General features: G+C 38.8%; 1 protein-coding gene across 4 annotated transcripts in view; it reads right to left on the bottom strand.

Annotated features, from left to right (window-relative positions):
• Positions 7,815–23,267, bottom strand: part of LOC109723720 (alpha-N-acetylglucosaminidase) — a 70,155-nt gene continuing 54,702 nt past the window's right edge. For 3 of the 4 annotated variants that reach the window (XM_020252186.1, XM_020252185.1, XM_020252188.1), the window contains 6 exons: positions 21,495–21,593; positions 20,496–20,606; positions 9,036–9,277; positions 8,539–8,776; positions 8,385–8,463; positions 7,815–8,276 (listed from right to left, as the gene is read on the bottom strand). In XM_020252186.1, the coding sequence (XP_020107775.1) occupies positions 8,041–8,276; positions 8,385–8,463; positions 8,539–8,776; positions 9,036–9,277; positions 20,496–20,606; positions 21,495–21,593 (1,005 nt within the window). In that variant the 3' untranslated portion in view covers positions 7,815–8,040. Of the gene's footprint in view, positions 8,302–8,384; positions 8,464–8,538; positions 8,777–9,035; positions 9,278–20,495; positions 20,607–21,494; positions 21,594–23,267 lie in introns of all 4 variants that reach the window. The other variant, XM_020252187.1, reaches the window with a different exon arrangement.

A 23,267-nucleotide genomic window follows, 5' to 3' on the forward strand; every position in this document is an offset into this window, starting at 1 on the left:
TTTATCCGCATATTTTCTGTTTTTGGTTTTTCTCTCTTTTGTGATTGTATTAGCTTTTGCTGAAGAGACGGGTTTATGGTAAAAACCCGATTCGACGCTTCCGTTGCAGAATCTCAACAATCAGTACCAGATCAACAACAGTTGATATCAAAGCGGGTTGCAGATTATAAAAGTCCGGTACCGAGGCGAGTACCGGATTCCCAACAGATTCAACATCTGAAAACCTCTTTTCCAGCATTAGATTCTTTGTTTATTATTTAAAATTTCATTCAAGTTATCTTACTTCTCTTAATAGTTAATCTTTGAAACTCTTCATCTTCTTGATTGTTAATTGAGTTTTGCCGAGTTTATTATTCCAAATCTCTTTCTTGCTCCATCTCGATCTATTTGCATGCATTTCGATCCTGTCAACCTATGCGAGCCTATCCAAATTTATAAACTTTTTTTTTTTAAATACATATATCCTCTTTGTAATTTTATTTTGAGTAGCTTATAGAGAATCTTATTTATCTATTTTAGGTTTCGGTGATTAATTTTCCGTGAAATTTTTGACTGGATATCTTCTTAGCTTAGAAGCTGCTTTCGAGGTAAGCGACTGCACATCCGTTAGTTTTTAGTAAAATATAGAAAATTATTCTGATTGTATGAAAATTTCTATTTTGTAGATTTCAAAATTAAGGGTTAAGCATATTATCACCTATTTCTGAAAAATGAGTTTTAGTTTTGATTGATAGGTTCTTTTAGCAAAAGAATTTTGAGATTTGATAATATATTTTGTAAATTAGTGACCAGATAAACCTTTTAAATTATAATATCTCTTGGTATTGTATTATACTAATGTTGGCCAAATCGACATGTATTCTGTTATAGAAAGTAGCTTCGCCTCTCGCCTTCAGGTGTTTGTGCCTATCCGCGTCTCTATTCTATATTTGCGCTCGAAAGCGCTTCTACTCTGTATATGCACCTTCGGGGGTCTCAGTTCTATTTTCCATCTACGGGTGTCTCTGGATCTCACCAACATATCACACTATATATACTAACCGGATACTTAAAAAAATTATATTTCGTTTAGAAAGAAGAAATACTTTGTAAATTTATATTTTTTTTAACAAAATTTTAAATTTTGATAATCTTTATTTTTTGAAATTTTGTAAATTGAAAACCAATTGCTTAAATTAATTTTTGTATTTATTTATTTGTATGCTTAATCGACTAATGTGGTGTATGATTGCTTATCTAGATATCGAGGCTGATTTGCCAAGCGGGGCCAGGAGCGAGTTAACGTTAGATGTAGTACTAATTGAATTTAGTTTCTTTTTTTATGTCTAGTATAGTTAAATGTGAATATTTGAACTTCGTAAGCTATCATATGTTTTATCTGCTTCTATTTTGTTATTACTTTGTACCCACATTTTGTTATTTATAGTATCTGTTGGAGCGAATTTCATTTGTATTTCGTAGTAAACTCTAGTTTTATATATGTAAGAATTCATTTTAATTCTAGTCGAATTTCTGGTGTTAGCCTCATCTTTTGATTCTTTGGGCTTAGTAAAAAATTTTATAATTATTTAAAATGTTTGTTTCTGTCTAGTTCTATAGTCTCGTATATTTGCTAATTTAACAAGTATACGACGTTTATTACGTCTCGAATTTGGGGCGTGACAACGAGGCTGCACATTGGTCGACCATAGATCAAGATCGGCTGATCATTCATCACAATTTCACCAAAAATGGTACAATTTGACCATTTTAGTCCAGTTTGACCAGTTCTGGGTCAAGTTGACTTCAGTCTTATGAACTATTCAGGTTTGTCGACTTTTCAACAATAGACAAATCTCTAGTACAAATTGATGATCATTCACGTTGAAAAAAACTATTCAAACTCAAAATAACATATTAACAATATTTTGTTATTTTTGACGACATCCCAAAAGGTTTGGTAGAAACTCAAAGGGAAGCCATCAGGTCCCGGCGCTTTATCCCCTCCAAGTTGGAACACCGCCGTTTTGATCTCCTCTATATCAAAGGGAATGGTTAAAAGATCTGGGTTGACCACCCTTCTGGTTTGAAAAAGTTCACTCCAGTCCCCAACAGAGTTTGGTACATTAGAATCCGGAGTGTAGAGTTCCTTAAATTTTCTCCAAAAGTAGTGTACTTCTGAATCTTTCAAGAGCTTTATGACGGACGACTCTCAACACGTGCCATCGACTACACTTACATCTGCCTTATCCCAAAAAAAGGAGCGGCAAGGGCCAATGACTTTAGACCGATCAGTTTACTGAATGGAATTCAAAAAGTTATCTCCAAAGTTTTAGCAAACCGTTTAGAAGGAGTAATGCAAGACCTTATCTCTACTTCAGAATCGGCTTTTTTGAAAGGGAGACTCTTGGCTAATGCTTTTGTAACTTCTCACGAGCTTATGACATGGGGCTTTAAGGAGGGTGTGGAGGGAGTGGGGGTAAAAGTAGATTTTGAGAAAGCATACGATAAAGTCAACTGGTCTTTCCTCAGAAAGGTGTTAGAGTTACTGGGCTTTAATGATAAATGGTGTGGTTGGGTCAATGAATGCGTGTGTAACTCTAAGTTGGCTGTCTTGGTCAATGGTGTAGCAACCAAATGGATCAAATCGAAAAGAGGACTACGTCAAGGCGACCCTTTATCTCCCTGTCTTTTTCTACTGGTGGTTGAGTGTCTTGCCAGAATGTCTGATAAGGCTGAGGAGTCCAACCTCATTAAAGGTATTGGACCAACGCGTGACAGCGCCGTAACATTAATACAGTACGCAGATGATACCTTATTTTTTTGTGAGGCGAGGAAAAGTCATATGCGTAACCTCAAATTTCTGTGGATTCTCTTCGAGTGGGCTTCTGGGATAAAGATTAATAAAGAGAAGTCAGAATTATTTTATATGGGGAATAAGAGTGGAAAGGACACTAGACTTGCTGACATCTTGCAGTGTAAAGTTGGAAATTTACCTGTTAAATATCTGGGACTGCCATTAACCCCCAGAAAGCTTAGAAAAGAAGACTAGGCTAGTGTCATCTATAATTTTCAAAGGAGAATTGATGGGTGGCAGGCTAAACTACTTTCTAGAGGCGGTAGGTTTACTTTGGTTAATTCTGTCCTCTCTAACCTGCCGTTGCATTTTTTCTCTTTTTTTAAAGCACCAAAATGGGTTTTAAAGCGTCTGGAGGCTCTAAGGAGGGACTTCTTTTGGAAAGGACGAGCAAACTACTCAGGGGGAAGCTATTTAGTTGCTTGGCGAAAGGTGTGTATGAGTCAGAAGGAAGGCGGCCTAGGTATCAAGGATTTGGCCACTATGAACAATGCTTTACTATCTAAATGGTGGTGGCATTTCCTCACCGAAAAAGGGCTTCCCTAGATTAAGATGATCAAGAGTTTTTACTATAAAAGAAGACGACTGCTAGCTGAAGGACGGTCCTTTCGTCCGGCCTCGCATTGGTGGAAGAATGTTTTAGATTTGAAGGAAGTTTTCAAATGCAGGTTGAGTTACGGGCTGGGGGACGGTATTCTCATCAATTTTTGGGCTGACAGATGGTGTGGGGACGCGTCCCTAAAGTCATACTTTCCAGAAATCTATTCTCAGGTTCATCACAAGGAGGTGCGAGTTAGTGACTATTTTTCTACCTCGGGATGGAGATGGAGATTGATTCTTAGAGAAATGAGAAAAAACACACAGCACTGTAAACAGCGGATTTCGGAGTTGAAGAACATCCTTTCTATCTTGCGGACTACAAATCAACCAGATGTCATTCTTTGGAGATGGAATTCTGGGAATATATTTACAGTCAAATCAATGTATTCGTTCATCAGGACTGGGGGGATCAAAGATGACGCGACGCCCACCATCTGGAGACTGAAAATTCCGACAAAAGTCAAAATCTTTCTCTGGTTGGTACTAAAAAAGAGATTGCCTACTGTGGACAAACTTCGTAAAAAGGGATGGGCAGGTAACAGTGAATGCGTCATGTGTGGCGCAAATCCGGAAAACGTAGACCACTTGTTGGTGAGATGCGTGGTTAGCAAGTTCCTTTTTATTACTATCCTTGACGAGTCTTACATCTTCCCCTCTAGTGCGGATGTCATTTCTGTTTGGGCTGAGCTGCCTGGGAGGGGGTCGGCGTCTAACACTCTGAAGCCTCAGATACTTGTGGCAGCCCTGTGGTGGACGTTGTGGTGCGAGAGAAATAACGTTATTTTTCGAAACCTTACCTTGAATGCTACCTCTATGGCACATCGTATTAGTGTACTAGCGAAGGAGTGGACCGATTTTTGTAGACGTGGATGAGGCCGTTTATTTTGTTAGATTGTGTGCCCTTTTTAGCTCTTTTCAGATATTTTTAGAGTTCCTCTTTCTTTAGTTTTGTCACTCCTTGAGGCCCTAGTTGCCTCACCCTTTGTAGCCAAATTCATTGACCTAATGAATGAAGCAGGTAGCGTGCTACCTTTCTCTCTCAAAAAAAAAAAAAAAACAGTATTTTGTTATTTATCAAAGCAATTAATCGAACCGGTGCGAGTGCCTCATGCAGCATCATTAATTAGCTCCAGGATCTCAAATAGTCCTACATATCTTCTTCTATAAATTTGATTCTTTGAACATGATTACCATCCTACATCCTGCATAAGAATTAACTAGTAAAGGAGGGCAGCATCACTGCAATTTAATAAAACTGCGACTGCATCACTCAGCCAGGTTAGTTGGAACGGAAAACTCCTTCCCCGTAACAAGAAGTGACATATATAGAACGCTACTAGTTCTGCATTAGGTTGTTTGGGTAATATCACTTCCCTTTAGGGTATGTTTGATCGTCCGAAAGTGGCTAAAGTGAAAAAAAAGTCACTTTCGCAAAAGTGCCTTATACAAAAATGACCTTTTGGTTCAATTGTTTGTTCCCGTATAAAGTGAAATATGAAAATTATAGTTTTATAATTTTGATTCTTTAATTTTATTTAAAGAAGTGAAAATATAAACAAACGGCTTATACTCGCAATTTAAATTAAAATTTTAAATTTAATTTAAAATTCAAAATTCTACTGAGTTAAATTTAAAATTAAAATTTAAGACATAAAACTAATTTACAATTTTTGAATTTAAAGTTTTAAGTTATATCTCATAACTGAAATTAAATTCTAAAATAAAAGTTCAACATAAAAATTAGAATATTTATTCAAATTTGAATTCATAATTTAAATTTATAATTTGAATCCTATTTTAATTTACTTTTGGATCTCAAAATTTTAAATTCAAATATGAATTCACAATTTGAATTAATATTTAAATCAAAATTAAAATTTGAGTTTAAATCACAAATTCAACTGAACATTTGAATTCATAATTCGAATTCAAAGTTCAAACTAAAACTCATTATTGAAATTAAATATAAATAGCAAATTTAAATTTGAATTTGAATTTCAACTAAAAAATATAATTTTAAATTCAAATTTCACCCAATAATTGGAATTTATAGTTATAACAATATGAATTCAAAGTTCAAGTTCTTAGCTAAAATTAATTTGATTAAAATTTAGATTTCAAATTTTAAATTTAAAATAAATTTAAATTCTAGAATTCAAATTTAAATAAAATTGAAAATATAAAAATTTAATTTTAAATATAAAGTCGCAAATTTGAATTGAAATTTTTATGTTGAATTTGCATTTACAAATAAAATTCAGATGATCTAAATTTAAATTCTAGAATTTAAATTTAAATAAAAATTTTAAAATTAAATATTTAAATTTAAATATAAATTCACAAATTGGAATTTAAATTTACAAATAAAATTCAAAATGTGAACATGATTTTAATTCAAATTTAAATTGAAATTCAACTTTAAAAATAAATCCGAAGATTAAAGTTAAGACCAAATATATTAGCTGAACTCTCCGCTTTTCAGTGATTTTCGAATTTTTTAACCAAAGACAAAAAAGGAAAATCTAGTTATAATTCACTTTTTTAGCCCACTTTTAAAGTAATTTTTATATTTACTTCCGCAAACCAAACAACCGATAAGACGTTAGTTTTCAAAAATGCCACTTTAGGTACTTTACTTTCGGCAAACCAAACATACCTTTACATAAACTATCTATATAAAAATTGAATCGAGAGTTCTCCTGTGGTGTACGGCGCGCTCCCCGCATTTTGGGGGCCTCGCGCGAGAGAGAGAGAGAGGGGGGGAGAGAGAGAGAGAGAGAGAGAGAGAGATGGAGATAAGAGAGAGAGAAAGAGGGGGAGAGAGACAGACGAGGGAGAGAGAGAGAGAGAGAGAGGGGGAGAGAGACAGACGAGAGAGAGAGAGAGGGAGACAGACAGAGAGGAGGGGAGAAAGAGAGAGAAGAACAGAGATAGAGAGAGAGAGAGAGAGCCAGAAGAGAGAGTAGCGAGCCCTCTGCTAGCCGCGCGCGGGGGTGCGGCTCTCCCGACTATGCACCCCGACACCCCCCCCTCTACTCATCTTATCTATCCTTGCTCTCGCCGCTCCCATCCCCATCTTCACTCTCTTTCCCCTCATCTCTATGCTCACTCCCCTCCTCTCCCCAACCCTCTTCTTCTCTCTCTCTCTCTCTTGCGGCTGGGCGCGGGCGTGCGGGCTCCCGCCACATGGATCCCCCCCCCCTCCACCGGCTCTCTCTCTCTTCTCTTCTCCCCCTCTCTCCCTCTCCCATACCCACCCCCCCCCCCCCCCTCCCCCCCCCCGCCCCGCGCCACCCCCCCCCCCACCTCTCTCTTTCCCCCATCTCTCTCTCCCCACGTGCCCGCTTCGACCCGGGCCAGGCCGGTGCGCGCAGCTCGCGCCCCCCCACGGCGGCTGTGCGCGTGTACCCCGCGCCGCAGTGTGCGCGGGCCCCCTCTTTCTTCCCTCTTTTTATTCTCCTTCACCCCCAGATCTCTCCCTTTACTTTCTCTCTCCCCCCCCGTCTCTCTCCCCTCTTCCTCTCCTTGCCTCGGCTCTCTCTCTTTCCCCCCCCCCTCTCCCCCTTCTTCCCCAGCCACTCGCAGGGGTGCATGCGCCGCATGTCGCGGCGGATGCGGGCTCCGCTGCTGACGCATCATCTTCTGGGCGAGGCAGAGCGTCCTCCACCCTCCTCTCTACCCTCGCTCTCTCCCCACCTCCTCGATCAATCCCGCGCGGGCGCGTCTCATTCTTTCCGGGTGCGGCCGCGGGGGCACTGGGGCACCGGCTAGGGATAGGGGGAGAAGGACTGAGAGGAGAGAGGACGAGAGAGAGAGAGCAAAGAGGTTCTGGGGAAGAGCAGAGAAAGAGAGAGAGGGAGAGTGGGAGAGAGAAAGAGAGAGAGGGGGAGCCAGGGGGAGAAAGGGAGAGAGAGAAAGAGAGAGAGAGGGAGAGAGAGAGAGACTTTTAAAATTTTAATTTTCAAATTTTATATTTTACATTTAAATTTCAAATGTAAATATTACCATATAATATTTATTTTAATTTTAAACTTCAAAGTTTAAACTTTTTAATCTCTAAACTCTATAAAATTAATTAATTAATTACATTTATTACTAATATTATATAATATATAATTAATTAATTTATTAATAATACATATAATAAATCGCATTTCAAACTTCAAAATTTTTTATCCCTCTTTATTTAAATAATTTTTTTAATTTTCCTCTCTTCAATTTTTTGAAGTTTAAAATTTGAAATTAGATTTGCAAATTAAAACATTAAAAAAATTTCTTCAAAATATTTTAAAAATTGTATAAATTTCCCGCCGCGAAGCCCGGGCCTTCACTAGTATGGACTAAAACAAGAAAACCAAAAAGCCAGCATTTCAAAAGAAACACCCAAAAATAGTGGTCGGAAGATAATACATTTATTTTTCTTTGAGAAACAAAGACACGAACCTTTATTCATGGATGAATCCAATCTTAAGTACAGTCAGATTTTGCACCAACCAGCAGAACTTAATATAAACTAGTAAATGAGAGGAAGAATTTCCAAGATCTATTGCAATATTTGATCATGTCATTCCATATCTAGAACTTACTTTAAACCCTTCAAACAGTCAGCTTAAGTACTTTTCGAACAAGGACTTTGAAATTCCAAAAGCATCGCCAACAGCGCTAACAGCATATAGCCCGTCCCCAGCCTGCCATTTGTTAGAATAAGATATCCACTCTTCCCTCCATTCTTCCAGCTGAAAGTACTTGTTTTCTTGCAAACTACGAAATAGATAGCTGAAATATGTCGAAGCTCTTGGAAGGTAATAATCCTTCAGCAACCCACTCCAAAATTTGTTAGCTGATTGTACCATGCATTGCAGAAGATGAAATACAAAATTACAAGAAAAGTTAGTCAATGTGCTACAGTTTATCATAACTACCGAGCAGCAAAATTTTTTAGTATTACCATAGTCGTGAAGTTTACTCTGATTTGTCCTCGTGTTATCATACCACATCGTAACTTGTGTTCTTGCATTCCACTCATACTGCATAACAACCGACTTTAGTTGCTAAGATATAATAAGGAAAGTAAAATACAACTTTTGAAAATGAATTATCACCTGTCTTCTCTCGTTCTGGCTTGCAGCTAAGCTTTTTGCACTTTCTAACCATGTTCCCAACAGAAAATTGTCATCAGAAGCTAAAAGGGTGTCGATATCCTTAATAAGCTCCAAAAACTTTCTGCTATTAAGGTCCAAGCTCTTTGCATCATTTCGTTGATAGGAAGTGATCACATCCAGATATACCTGGTTTGCAAATTTTGACAGTGCCTGCCTTGTCAGGTCAACAAGGTCGTATCTGGAAGCAACAGCAACAATTAAAACCCAGAAAGAATATCTCATATGCAGCTTTCGGGAAACCATTAGGTAGAATTCGACCCATTAAAACAGTGAAATATTTAATTCTTTTTCTTTTTATTTTTCTGTAATAACATATATGATTTATATATTGGACATAATTAAACACAACAGCATTGTATTTGCAGACATTTTGCTGTCAAATATGAGAGACAAGTAGGCAACGCAATGTGATTCAACAACAAGGCATATGGACTAACCTGTAAGTTAGACTTTCTGATAGATCATTTCCACCATCGAGAAATAACTTAAGGGCACTGATGACTTCCTTCGTCGAATACCATAGATGCGGTTGTGGGAGATCATTGGAAGTCTCTTTTAAGGAGAATCTATGATTTTTCTTCACCAATAGAAGATCCTTGATCCGTCTTTGTGGAGGTTGAGAACCCTCTAGAAAAGGATAGATGTCTGGGAATTCGACTATGTAGTCCTTATTATGGTCCTGCATTTATATGTTAAATAAGAATAGAACAAATCAAAAAGCCTTAGCCCGTGTCAAACTGCTAAATGAGTCGAATTAGTCAATTCCACAATTCATATCTTTTGTATCATCACGAACCACAAGTTTATCGGCCAAACATAATCAAGTACTTGTAATTATTTACAGGCAAAGGGTTAGATTCTTATTTATTACAGGCGAAAGTATGTAAACATGTTAATAACAAGACAAATTAGATGTAGTCCTTATGCATGATATGAAAGTGTTTGAATCGAGTTCTTGCCACTTATTAGTAAAATCTGGTAAAAATGATAAAAATTACAATTCATTCATCTTTTTCTCGGAAGATTAGGACTTTATATAGACTCGTAAAAAGGTGCCACAGCAAGACTTCAAATTGTGTTCCTAGTGCAAAATCATTAAACCGGGCTAAAGACTAGAACAAATGGCTGCAGGCATACTCTCCCTTGCGGCCAACTACACCCAGGCCATAGCCGAGCCTCCTCTCCTTGGCTGCCCGAGCACCAGCCACTCCGCGGCAACCAAGCACCCTATCCTCTCCCTCTCGGCTGTTTCCTTACCCAAGCGGTGCAGCAGGGCGCAACCTGTGGTCGAGCTCCGTTTTCCTCTCATACCAGCTGCACATTCACCCCACAGCCGGCAACAATTTGCTGGGGCCCTCAGACGGGTGAGACGAAGGCCAGGCTTCGTCAACATCTCCTTTGCGCTCTTCAAATCATATCCGAGGAGGAACCGTTGGTACCAATCTCAACTCTCTCTTGTTTTGGCTATTTCACATCTGTTAATGGAGACGTTGGAGTCATGGATGTTATCGAGAAACCAATTCTTGGCCGCACAGCCAAGACCTTGCGGCCAAGGATAGTGGCTGCGATTTTGGTGCCGAGCCACCCTTGTCGTTGAGCGGGTACGACTGTACCTTTGGCTGCTCGAGCGACCTTGCTGGCCAGCCTAGGTGGTCGTGCCTTTCTGTTGGTTGCACACAACTTGTGTGCTGTCCCAACGCCAAAGATGGCGATGCGATCTGGAAATTCGGAGGCATAGAAATCCTTGCTACTTGCCAAGGTCAAGAACTAGTCCGAGTTCTCAGTTCCGACACCCCAAATGGGGTGTTCAGAACCCGAAGGGTTGAACACGACTCTGGTGCGCGTTCCAACACCAAAACCGTGCCCAGAACACCATAACCGAGCCTTTACGATCGAGCCATGCTTGTTGCTAGCCGGGGCTTCCTTAGTTGGGTTTCATGTGATAATAACCCCCGGGGCTGATCGAGACTCATGTAGCTGTCCTGACATCGAAAAGGTGCGGTTCGGGACCTTTCTTGGTCGAATCACATTGTTGCAATGCATTATTTTTGCAATCGGACTCCGAGACTTGAGTGTGGACCAGAGGCTCTTTGCTGGTTGAAACAAGCAGTAACCGTGTGCAACACGTGTAGCTGGTTCCAGCACCAAAATCAGTGGAAGTCGGAACCCATCGTTGCGTAGTTTTGTATGGGTTCCTAGTTTTGTAGCCATAGTACCCGTAGTGCAGTAATAAGCATGCGGCTGTCCCGACACCAAAAAATGGTGTGTTTTGGCATAGCACAGGGGCTAAAGTGATGCCCGATGTGTTCGTGATTGGCTGGTTTTGAGGAATCAATTTGCGAAATCAATGCCCCGAATGCATCGTAGCGCACTGTAGTGAGAGTTTTACATGTCTTATGGTGTCATAGACACATAGGGGCTGATTGTGACCCATGTATACTCTGTTTATGTCCAGGTGACACCTAGAGGGTTGTGTAGTGGACATTGGTCGAGTCGCGAACTCGTGGGATACTGCGCATAGGTGAGTGTTACAATCTAGACGTTGGTATAGTTATGCTTTATTGCTTATTTCCATTTTTGCACCCTCGATAATCTTTACTCGCTGAGTAGCTCTTATTCATACTTGCTTACGATCAGTGGTTAAGACTATGCATGTTGACCTTAGTAGTACCCTACTGATTGTTATTTTGATTGAGACTACATTCCGTTACCTGTCTCTATGCATTATTTCTATCCATTACTGCCATCTGAGTTGAAAAGCAGGGTATACCTTCTGGTTATTGTCTTGCTTGTGAGCATCAACCCATTTTGGCTGCTCCGCTACTCCATGGGAGTTTACTGGGCTACACACTGTTGTTTTGACTCGATGTTGAGACAGACACCTTGAGAATATCGCATTATGATCGTCACTGCTCACTATGCATTCACGTACACCAGTGGTCGATCAGCCACAGTAGTGTTCTTTTTCGAAAAAGTGATCGAAAGCCAACCCATAAGCCCTTTGCTCTACCTTTAGTGGTACGGGTTATATGCCAGCCTTGTTGGGCACTACTATGGCATGAGTTTGAGATCTACGGGACCAATAGTGGCATGATTGGGTATAACACTTGGAGGACTACTTGTCCGATTGACATAACTGTACTTGTGATATTATCAATTGACCTGCCTTCATTACCGCAGTATTATGGTTTAGATCCCTACATTGTATTTCATACCACTACTTATTATAGTAGCATTGCTTATCCACTATCACGTTATGTCTCAAATAAACATGCTCTTATCTTCATGCTACTGTCCTTTCTTTACCTAGCCTATTGACCAGCAGGTGCGGCTTGCCTTCGGCGGCTTGCTGTACCTACTGAAAAATATTTTTATATATTTCTCACCCTCCCTTCTCTTGCAGGTGACGTGGGTGGTGGAAGTCAGGGCGATTCATGAGACTCAAAGGCTCGAGTCTAGTTAGAGCCAGCTAGAGAACCCACACTGATCTTGGGCAACTTGATTGGGTGTTTTAATTGTATTTAACGTAGATTCGTTGTTATTACTTTATTGTATTGAGTTTGGTGGGTTGGAATATCAAGGAACAAAGTGCCGCCCCGTGCCGTATGGCACAGGGCGGCATGTACGGTACTAGGACAAACAATGTGCTTTCCAATTGTTCCTGGCATGGGAAAGTATGCAGCGTGTTGAAATTCAAATACTGGTGGTGGGGTTTTGAGGGGGTGGGGGGTGCTAGAGGCGATGGTGGAAGAGGTGGGGAGAAGAGAGTTGCCCCAAGCGCGGCAAGACGAGAGGGGGGAGGGGGGTTGAGAGGGTGATGGTGGAAAAGGTGGCGAGAAGGGAGTTGCCCCAAGCGCGGCAAGACGGGAGCAAGCTGGTCGCGGTGGTTGATTGTTATTTCAAATGTTCCATTTCTCTTAATATAGAAATTTATTAATGTTAAACAAAAATTTACTATGATTTTAATATTTTGAATGTTTTTTTAATAATTCCATGCAAATTTATGTGCAGATAAGCTTTGATGCAGATGTGATAACACATAACAGTGAAAGAATGCAGGAGACTTTTCGTTGAGGCTGGCATGGAAGCAAAACACAACAGAGTTATGTTATATTTGAATTTTGCTCTCAGGGTTGCTATATACTAATTCTTATTTAAAATATCATTAAAAGCAAGAAACCAAGATTTAAAGTGTTGTGACACGTGGACTTGTCGCTGTCTGCTTGGCACGGTACGGTATCGACACGCTTCCATACCGACACATGGTACGCTTGCGTACCGATAGATACGCATGACCTCCTACTAACACGCTTTGGCACGAACTTATTTTAGCTTTTTTGGTTCCAATAAGCTCTTATAATATTATTTTGAAAGATTTAATCAAATAATTATGAATATTTGCTATGTATAACTTACTATACTCATCAGTTAACATACTTGTAACCTTTTTTATATGTAAAGTACAACTATATCTGATGCAAAATAGGAATCTTTACAGGTTAGAATTTTTAAAACGCAAAGACAATTTTCTTTTTTTTTTTGACCATATTACGGGCTTTTTTATAAAATACAAAAAAATAACTTTTAAAATATTTTTTTCAAAAAAATTAGATCTATCAATAAAATTAAGCAATAAATTATATGACAAATAAATTAAATAAATTTAAGAATCAATTGAGTTAATTTAGCTTGTAAGTTTATCTGTATTTTCAATCTTCTAATGCAAAAATAAAATTTTATGTTTGATGTGCCTTAAAATTTGTTTATTGAGTTCGATTTTGTTTTCCGGCTAAATTACAGAAAACCCCCCTATCAAAACCCGATTTTTCACTTCCACCCCTGTCATTTAAAAACCTACACTTTGTGACCTTGCAAAATGAAAAATGTTCACTTCACCCCTTACCGTTAGTGATCCGTTAGGGTTCCATTATAAAATATTTTTTTACACCAAAAATACCCTCCGCCCCCTCTACTGTTGCTTCGCTCTTCTACGCCTCGCCGCCTCGCCCTCCTCCACTGCCTCGCCCTCGCCCACATCTCCGCCCGCGCCCAAAAACACCCCATAGCCCTTCGCCGCATCGCCTTCGCCCTTGTTGCCCTTGCCCACCTCTCCATCCACGCCTACCTCGATTTCCTCCCTACTGTCGCAGAAATAGAAGGGCAACGAGGGTGCAAGAGAAGGGGAGCAGGTCGAGAAGAAAATAGAGAGAAACCGCGGCCGATTGAGGCTGCGGATGAGCAAGATGAGGGAGGAGACAAAAATGGTGAGGGGCAAAATAGTCATTTTGTCATCACAGTTCATCGTACCCCCCTGTGAACATTTTTCATTTTACAAGGGGGCAAAGTGTACGTTTTTAAATAATAGGGGGAAAAATAAAAAATCGGATTTTGACAGGGGAGCTTTATATAATTTAGCCTTGTTTTCCTAATTTGGCAAAAGTTTTGCGGTGCGACAAATTTTAATAAAATAATTTGTGAAGAAAAATTTGATGTCTGTGGCGAAAGCAAAGCCTCATGCGGTATGAATCGAATATGTAAATTAAAAATTTGCCCGCATATTGATAAACAAAAAAAAAATTAAATTATAATTTTTTTTTGACTTGCCTAACAAATAGATCTTCGATTTGCAAGATCTTCGATTTGCAATGTCTTTGGGGTGGTGTGGGGTATTCAGAATACTTCGAATACCCCAAAGAGAAAAAAAAAGAAAAAAGAAAAAAAATAAAGCAAAAAAAAAAAAAAGCATAGTGCCGACAAGGCACTGTGCCCCGGCACACTGCGTCGTGCCACACTGTCTTGTGCGGCACGGTGTAGTGTGCCGCGCACGGAAGGGGTGTCCAAGACCCCCCGGTACCGTGCCTGTTTGTCGCGAACGAACCGGCCCCGTCGTAGGATGTTTCTAGGGCGAGTGGTCATTTATAGTAGAGGTTTAGTTTACTTGAGTTTTATTTTGAAATCAGGATTATAGGTTCATGACTTCCAACAGACTCAAAAATCTGCTGTTAATTACCCCACACTTTTGGTGTTAAGGAACCCTCGATTAAGAGACCAAATATAAATGCTGATAATAAAAGAGACAAAACCAACAAATAAAATTTTATTGATATGATTTGCCGTGTACATGGCTTAAGCAGGGGCATACTCTCACTGTACATGAATTTTTCAATTTAGCGAATTGGTGGTCGATTGAAGTTTTGGTACTCAGTTTAATGACATGACGGTCGGGTTCACCTTGGTTGTATATTCCAAGGTGGAGATGTGACCAAACCCCAAGCATATGTATTGAGGTAGATCGGATTTGAATTTCACTCTAGGTATATGTGCTAGAACAAAAGGCTGACTAGACCCTAGGTATATGGGTTAGGACTAATCGAGCATGGTTTGGCTTCTACTCTAGGTATATGTGCTAGAGCAAAAGGCTGACTAGACCCTAGGTATATGGGTTAGGACTAATCGAGCATGATTTGACTCCCACTCTAGGTATATGTGTTAGAGCAGAAGGCTGACTAGACCCTAAGGATATGTGTTAGGGTTAGTCGGATGAACTCTAAGTATATATGTTAGAGTTCGAAATCATTTGACTGAATTCTAAGTATATGGCTTAGAACTCTGTCGATTTGGAGATGTTTTGCCTTAGTTATATGTGCTAAGGCGATCGACTTAGCCCGAAGTATATGTATTAGGAGTAGTCGATATTTAATTTTCACTCTAGGTATATGTGCTAGAGTAAAAAAGGTTCATGATGAACTTGGATTTAGTTTAACAACTTTACGGTCGTTTGATTTTGGGCTTAGTTTAACGACGTTTCGATTGTTTGAATTTGGGTTTAGTTTAGCGACGTTTCGGTCGTTTGAATTTGGGTTTAGTTTAGCGACGTTTCGGTCGTTTGAATTTGGGTTTAGTTTAGCGACGTTTCGGTCGTTTGAATATGGGTTTAGTTTAGCGACGTTTCGGTCGTTTGAATTTGGGTTGTTTAGTTTAACGACGTTTCGGTCGTTTGGATTTAGTTGTTTAGTTTAACGACTTTACGGTCGGTTAGATTTGAGAGGTTTTGGATTTCGGGATTTTATTTGTGGACTTTAGGTTTTGGGTTCTATTTGTGGACTTTAGGTTCTGGGATCTTATTTGTAGACTTTGGGTTTTGTGTTTTATTTGTGGACTTTGGGTTTTACTTATAGTCCGAAATGGATTGGACTATTGCTTAGGTTGGATTCAAGTCAAGTTGGCTTGAACCTTTTATATTTGATTTGTGTTGTGCCGTCTTTGGTTGGTTTGGCCTTTCTATAGTTTTGTTTGGTTTGAACCGACTTCGAATCAAGTTGAAGTAACTCGGCTCAGATCGGCTCGGCTCGGATCTCCCGTACATCTGTTTGAGCTGAACCCAACTTATGGTTTGATTTGGTTTAGCTCGATCTTCATGTAGTTTGGTTCAGATCGGATCCACTTCGGTTCAAGTCGAATCCTTCATGGTTTGTTTTAAATCAGATCAACTTCGATTCAAGTCGAATCCTTTGCGGTTCGGTTCAGATCGTAACCACTTTGGTTCAAGTTGATTCCTTTATGATTTGGTTCGGATAGGATCTACTTCGGTTCGAGTCGAATCGGATCTACTTCGGTTCAAGTCGAATCCCTTTGGTTCAGATGGGATTCAGTTCGGTTCAGTTTTGATCGGATCCACTTCGATTCAAGTCGAATCCTTCATGATTTGGTTAGGATCGGATCCACATTGGTTCAAGTCGAATCTTGTTTGGTTCAGTTCAGACGGGATCCGATTCGGTTCGGATCCGGTTCGGTTCAGATCGGATTCACTTTGATTCAAGTTGAATCCTTTGTGGTTTGGTTCAGACGGGATCCGGTTCGATTCGGATCCGGTTCGGTTCAAATCGGATTCACTTTGGTTCAAATCGAACCCTTCCTGGTTCGGTTCGGATCGGATCCATTTCGGTTTAAGTTGAATGCTTTATGGTTTGGTTCGAACCGGCTCCACTTCGGTTCGAGTCGAATGCTTCCTGGTTCGGTTCGGATTGGATCCACTTCGGTTCAAGTTGACTCCTTCCTGGTTCGGTTCAAGTCGGACCGACTTCAGATCGAGTTGAATCCTTTATGGCTTGGTTCAGACCGGATCCGGTTCGGTTCAGTTTGGATCGTATCCGCTTCGGTTCAAGTTCAAGTCAAATCCATTATGATTTGGTTCAGACGGGATCCGGTCCGATTCAGCTTGGATCGGATCCGCATTGGTTCAAGTTGGACCCTTTTATGGTTCAGATGGGATCCGGTTTGGTTCAGTTGGGATCGGATCCTGATCGGTTCGGTTTGGTTCAAGTCGAATCCTGTTCGGTTCGGTTTAGACAGGATCCGGCTCGGTTCAGTTCAGATCGAATTCACTTTGGTTTAAGTTGAATCCTTATGGTTCAGTTCAGACCAGATCTGGCTCGGTTCGAATCCAGTTCGGTTCGGTTCAGATCGGATTCACTTTGGTTTAAGTCGAATCCTTTATGGTTCGGACGAGATCCGGTTTGGTTCAGTTCGGATCGAATTCACTTTGGTTCAAGTCAAATCCTTTATGGTTTGGACGGGATCGGGTTCGGATTGGTCCCACTTCGGTTCAAGTTGAATCCTCTGTGGTTCAGTTCAGACAGGATCCGGTTTGGTTCGAATCCAATCCACTTTGGTTCAAGTCGAAGCCTGTTCGGTTCGGATTGGGCCCATTTCGATTCAAATTGAATCCTTTATGGTTCGGTTCAAGTTGGATCGGATTCACATTGGTTCAAGTCGAATCCTGTTCGGTTCAAGTCAAACTAGCTTGTAGTTTGGTTTGGTTTGGTTTGGTTAATATCTTTAAAGGTTCAATTTTTGATTGGTATGAGACTCGATTTAAATTAGAGCCGTCAATTAGATTGGATCGGCTTATCGTCCGATTTGATTTATCATTATGGCTTGGCTCGAGAGAAAAATATTTATTATCATTTTTTTTATTATTTTATTTTTTGTTGTTATCATTTTGGTCCGAATCGGAGTTCAACCGTGTCGAGCCTATCACGAAGACGGCCGCTCGGTATGATCATAAGTCCAATGAGAGTAACGATCTAATGTCGAGATCGAAAGTGTCGAGCCTATCACGAAGACGGCCGCTCNTCACGAAGACGGCCGCTCGGTATGATCATAAGTCCAATGAGAGTAACGATCTAATGTCGAGATCGAAAGTGTCGAGCCTATCACGAAGACGGCCGCTCAATCAATCCGACACAAGGATCGTCACCGTCGCGTCGCTTGTGCGCACAATTTTTTTCTTTTGAAGTTGAGGGAGATGAGCTTAATGAATACGCGCGCATGGCATAGTAACGATTGAATGTCAAATGTGATCGGGTCGACCTATCACGAAGACGGTCGTGTTGATCAAACCGACATAAAATCGCGACTACATCGTTTGCGCGTATGCAACAACCCATCGCCATTGTAGAAAAGAAAAGAAAAGAGGCCCTATGGCCTCTTTGCACGTCGTCGAAGTTGTCGTTAGCGCGCCATTGTCGACATCGTCGCCGTCATCATCGTCGTTGTCACGCCGTTTGTCGAAGTCATGGTTGTCGTCGCGCCGCCGCCACATGAAAGAGCCAATTCCCCTTTTTTGTTGTTGGTACGGTTTAAAGAGGGGTGTGCTCACATGCACACCTCCCTTTTGTTGCTGCTGGCGCGCGAGAGTAGAGGGGGGGGGGGGGAGATCCCCCATGTACACGTGTGGGTGAACAAGAAAGAAAACAAACAAGAAGAAAAAAAAAAATAAAAATCCTTTTTCTTTCTTTTACCTTTTTTTTGTTTTTTACTCTTCTTCTTCTCTCTCTCTTTCTCTCTCTTTTTTCTTCTTCTAGTCACCACTCAAAAAAAAATGTTACTTACATCTTGGATCCAATTTATAGGGATCCAAGAAGCATTATTATTTTAAGAAACAAAATTCAAATAAACCTTTAAAAAGGAATTGTATTATTCCTTACATCATATAAGGAATTTAAGTATTTACTACTATTTTTAAATATCTTCCCTTTTTTTTTATTTTGAAATCACAAAGAGATTTTTTTTCTTTTTCTTTTTTTTTGCTTTCTTTCCTTCTCTCTTTTTTTTCTTCCCCCCCCCCCTCNTAGTCACCACTCAAAAAAAAATGTTACTTACATCTTGGATCCAATTTATAGGGATCCAAGAAGCATTATTATTTTAAGAAACAAAATTCAAATAAACCTTTAAAAAGGAATTGTATTATTCCTTACATCATATAAGGAATTTAAGTATTTACTACTATTTTTAAATATCTTCCCTTTTTTTTTATTTTGAAATCATGTTGGGATTTTTTTTTTCTTTTTTTTTTTTTTTATCCGAACAGTGCCCCCTTCTTGAGGGCACGGTACGTGCAGCCTGGTGCCGTACGGCACGAGACGGCACTTTGATCCTCGCAAGAAACTATAACTTTATAGACTATGAAGATGGCAATTGGTGGAAGAGTCTAGAAACTCTAGGAGAGTTATAGAATGTTTAGAATTGAATCACAAATGTTTTGGAGATTAGCTAATATAAAGAAGAGTCATCATGGTTTGCAATCATCCACAGATAACGGATATGAATGCCAAAAGGGCACTTGCTATGTTTCTTTGGAATAAAAGGACATAACGCATCCAATCGCAATATTAAAATCATTTCAAACATTTTAGAAAATTATGCACGCTAATCTACAAGCCAGCATGCGGAGTTCAATTATGCACACTATCTTAAAAATGTAATCGAGCGAGCATTTAGGGTTTGGAAGATGAGACAGTATATTTTGCTTCATATGCCTAATTATTCTTTCCCACAACAAAGTCAAATAATAGCTACAACTATAATACTTCATAACTTCATTAGGATAAATTCAGTACAATGAAAAGAAGTTAGTAGGTATGATCGTGATCCGGACTACATCTACGATAGAAGGAGAAACTAATAGTGACAATAGTATAGAAAGTTCAAAATTTGCAAGTGCATCATCAGATGATAATATTATGATTTGAACTCGTGGTCAAATTGTTGCCTCCTTTGATAAGGTATATAAGATGGTTTATGTTTAAATTAATTTTGAAGTATATACAAGTTATTTGTCATGCATATTGAGACTATTTGCCATTTCACTTATAAAAGACGTTACTCCGAGTTACATAGAATTTTCTTAATCAGTTTTCAAACTATGTTTTTCTAGTAGATTTAAAATATATTTTGTTGAGACAATAGTAAAAATAATATTTTGCTAGTATTTTATCAATTCATAGTATTTTACAGCAGTTTTCAAAAAAATATTAGCTAAACAGTGTTCTATTGCAAACAACGCTTATGCGACAGAATTACTCACCTACTGTTTTTTAAACAGCATAGCACTATAACCTACAACATTTCTGCAGCCGCACTACTCTCTATAGCATGACCAAACAAGGCCAACATGCTTCATCTAAGAGCATTACTCTAACAATGCTTAACCCAGCAACACTACACCGTACAGTAGGCTAGCAGTCTTGAAAGAACAAGAGAGTACACATTAATACAGTAATATTCATTTTCTTTGATAAGCTGTTCAAGTAATTAATTAACTAATATTAATTGCTAAATGATCTTGAGCATTGTATTAGATAGCTTTTGGCATGTTTGGCAGAATATGCCTTTATTTTGGGCCCTACACAAAACTAAGAATTATGTAGGATACTCTTGCATGCAAATTTTTTTTTTTGGTTAGAGATTATTTAATAATAAAAACTTCGGATAACGAAGGAAGCATTTGTGTGTAACTAGTCAATTAATTAATTTTTGTACATTGTTATTCAAACAAAAAGAAATCACCAAATTGCATAATGTTAAAAAAGGATGTATTGAAAGTGAAATCATACCGCTATTCCATCAGTGCAGTTGTATATTGTATGATAGAGAATTTTCCAAGCTTCCTCAATCGCAAGGACAGAGCTACCATACCGCCTATAGGAGTAATTTTTTAACCATTCCTACAAGATTTGTATAGAAACTTGAATTTCACTTCTCCTCACAGATGGAATTTGCTAGTACAAACAGAATTGAATACTCAACAGAGTAAAGACACGGCGACATAATATTACAAAAATGAGAAAATCATTCCAAAGCATTAAAAGAAGGTAACTACTTGCAGTTCCTGTTCCATCTTATTAATTTCTTGGAGAGAAAGGAGCATTTAATCAACAAAAAAGTTAGTTAATGATAATGCCATCCATTCATCCAGCCTATGCATCCCGACAGAGCTATTGTCAAAGAAATGCCTAACTTCGCTAACTTATTGACAAACAAGTAGCCAAAATACAAAATGTTACATTATCAAATGACCTACAAGATGAGGGAAAGAATACGAGGGACAAAGTACAAAAGAAAATTAGAAATGCAAGTGGAATCATTTGCTAAATAAATAACAGCCATATAAGACCAGAAAAAGAAAAATGAAAAGTGAGGAAAAAACATAATGTACTTACTCTTACACTGATCTATCAAGGATATCTTAGGTAAATTTTCCTCCAAAAGGAGAATATGACTTTGAACGTGTTCAATGAATTTAAAAAGTTCAGATAACAAAAGAACAAATATGGATCAGATAGCTAGGCAGAAAAGTAGAAAAAAATGGAAAGTAGAAAAGAAAACGGAGGTAGGAATAGAGATAAAGCAAGATATCAAAGTAGGCAGCTTGAAGGAAAACTCTAGGGTCCAGAATCATAATATCTGTATACTCTAAATTTCCCAATGGATAGCATCAGAAGTCTTGATACGACAGATAGTGTCTACTGGCCACTTACAATGGGAACTATGTCAGAATGCAATTCCAAAAAGACAAATAAAAATCTCAATAACAGTACATGCTGAATATTTACCTCTACTTGTACTTCTTGCTTTCGGAATGCCATCTCAGACATAAGCTCATATACTACTGGATTCTGCTCTATTCCTTCCATGCACATGCCAACACCAACCTAAATAATGTATATAAACAAACAAATAAGAACTTGCTCATAGAATAAGAAAAAAAGCAACAGATTTGGCATGACCAATATAGAATCTGGAAACTGGGAAGATGGCCAAGAAAGTAAAGATAGTGAATATTAAAAATAGGTATAAAATTAGAGATGGAAGTCCAAAAATTACTTGAATATAGTGAAGTTCACAATGATGTCAAGAACAATTACGAACGTCAATCAGCAAAGATGACAATTCTGCCAAGCTAACCAATTATATCTGTAGCTAAGACGTGGTTTAACATTTTAGAGAGTGGTTTAACATTTTGACACTATCAACAGTTTTCTAAAGGGCAAACTATGCGGCCACATATGTGGTACATGCAGTGAATCACACCATGTATTAACTAGGCAGGCACATATGCAGCAGCATATCCCCCATATGCGGTCGCATATTGTTTAAACCCATGTAATTCGTCTTTAGATATTAGGTTGGGTTTTAGCCATATTCAAATCCAGTGTCCATTTGAGATTAAACTTATGATATTCAAAGGGAAAAAAAATAAAGAAACCTTAGTTACTCATGTCTAATGATTATACATCTTAGGGGCCGTTTGGTTGGATGAATTAGAAATGCAGTGTGGTTAGAGATGCATGCAGTTGGAGATGTGTGCATTTACAATTATATGCATCTTGTTTGGTTGGATGTAGTAGAAAGCACTGTAATTATAATCAGTTTGTTTGGTTGCATACAGTTGAGCAATGTGTTTTTAAAATTTTATTACTTTATAAATGTGGTGGCGAGATTACCTCCAATATAAAAAAGAAAAAATTTTCTGTTTAAAAAGTATTTAAGGAGGTAAGCCTACTTTTTGTTTAAAATTACTCACTTCAACTGCTGCAGTTTGACCTACTGCCAATTTAGGCATAGTTGCAACTACTACAGTTGGGCCTTTTCATGTAGTTCTAACGACAGCAGTTGGATTCAAATGCATCGAACAAAACACCGCAGTTGGATCTGCATGTAGTTACAACTACAGTGCAGTTGCAACTACATGCAACCAAACAGCCTCTAAATGTTAGTGCATAATTTCATAATTGGTATATATTATTTTCCTAGATAATTATGTTGATTTCTTGGATGACTAAGTATTGTGAATGACTGCTTAAGTAATAAATTATCATCATGCGATTTTAGCTAATTTTTGTTGTATCTATGTTTTCCCGATTTTAACATAATGGTATACATTTTTAATACTTTCAGTAGCTAAACTGCATAGATGCCCACATATGAATACTGTGTGATGCAAGGTTTTAAGTGCCCATCGACAAGGGCCGTATCCACCGTGCCGTACCGTGCCAACAAGATACCGACACGATACAGACCCCATACCGATAGCACAACTCAAAACCCTCTATTTTTTAAATTAGTAAGTAATTTCCTTCATAAAGTTCAAAGATGTGATAAAAAGACATAATAAATAGTTAGAATATTTTGTTGCTAAAGAAAATAAATATTTCATTTTATTATGTGTCGGCACACAAGAATTTTTTTGACCGGCACGCATCGGCACGGCTCGGCATGCACCGTGCCGTACCGTGCCGGCAAGTTTCCGGCACGACCCCGTGCCACGGCACTTAAATCCTTGGCTGTTGTGATGTTTGGCGTCAATTTTTAAATGCCATGCTCAT

This window comes from Ananas comosus, linkage group 18 (assembly GCF_001540865.1).
Source record: "Ananas comosus cultivar F153 linkage group 18, ASM154086v1, whole genome shotgun sequence".
Classification (NCBI taxonomy): Eukaryota; Viridiplantae; Streptophyta; class Magnoliopsida; order Poales; family Bromeliaceae; genus Ananas; species Ananas comosus.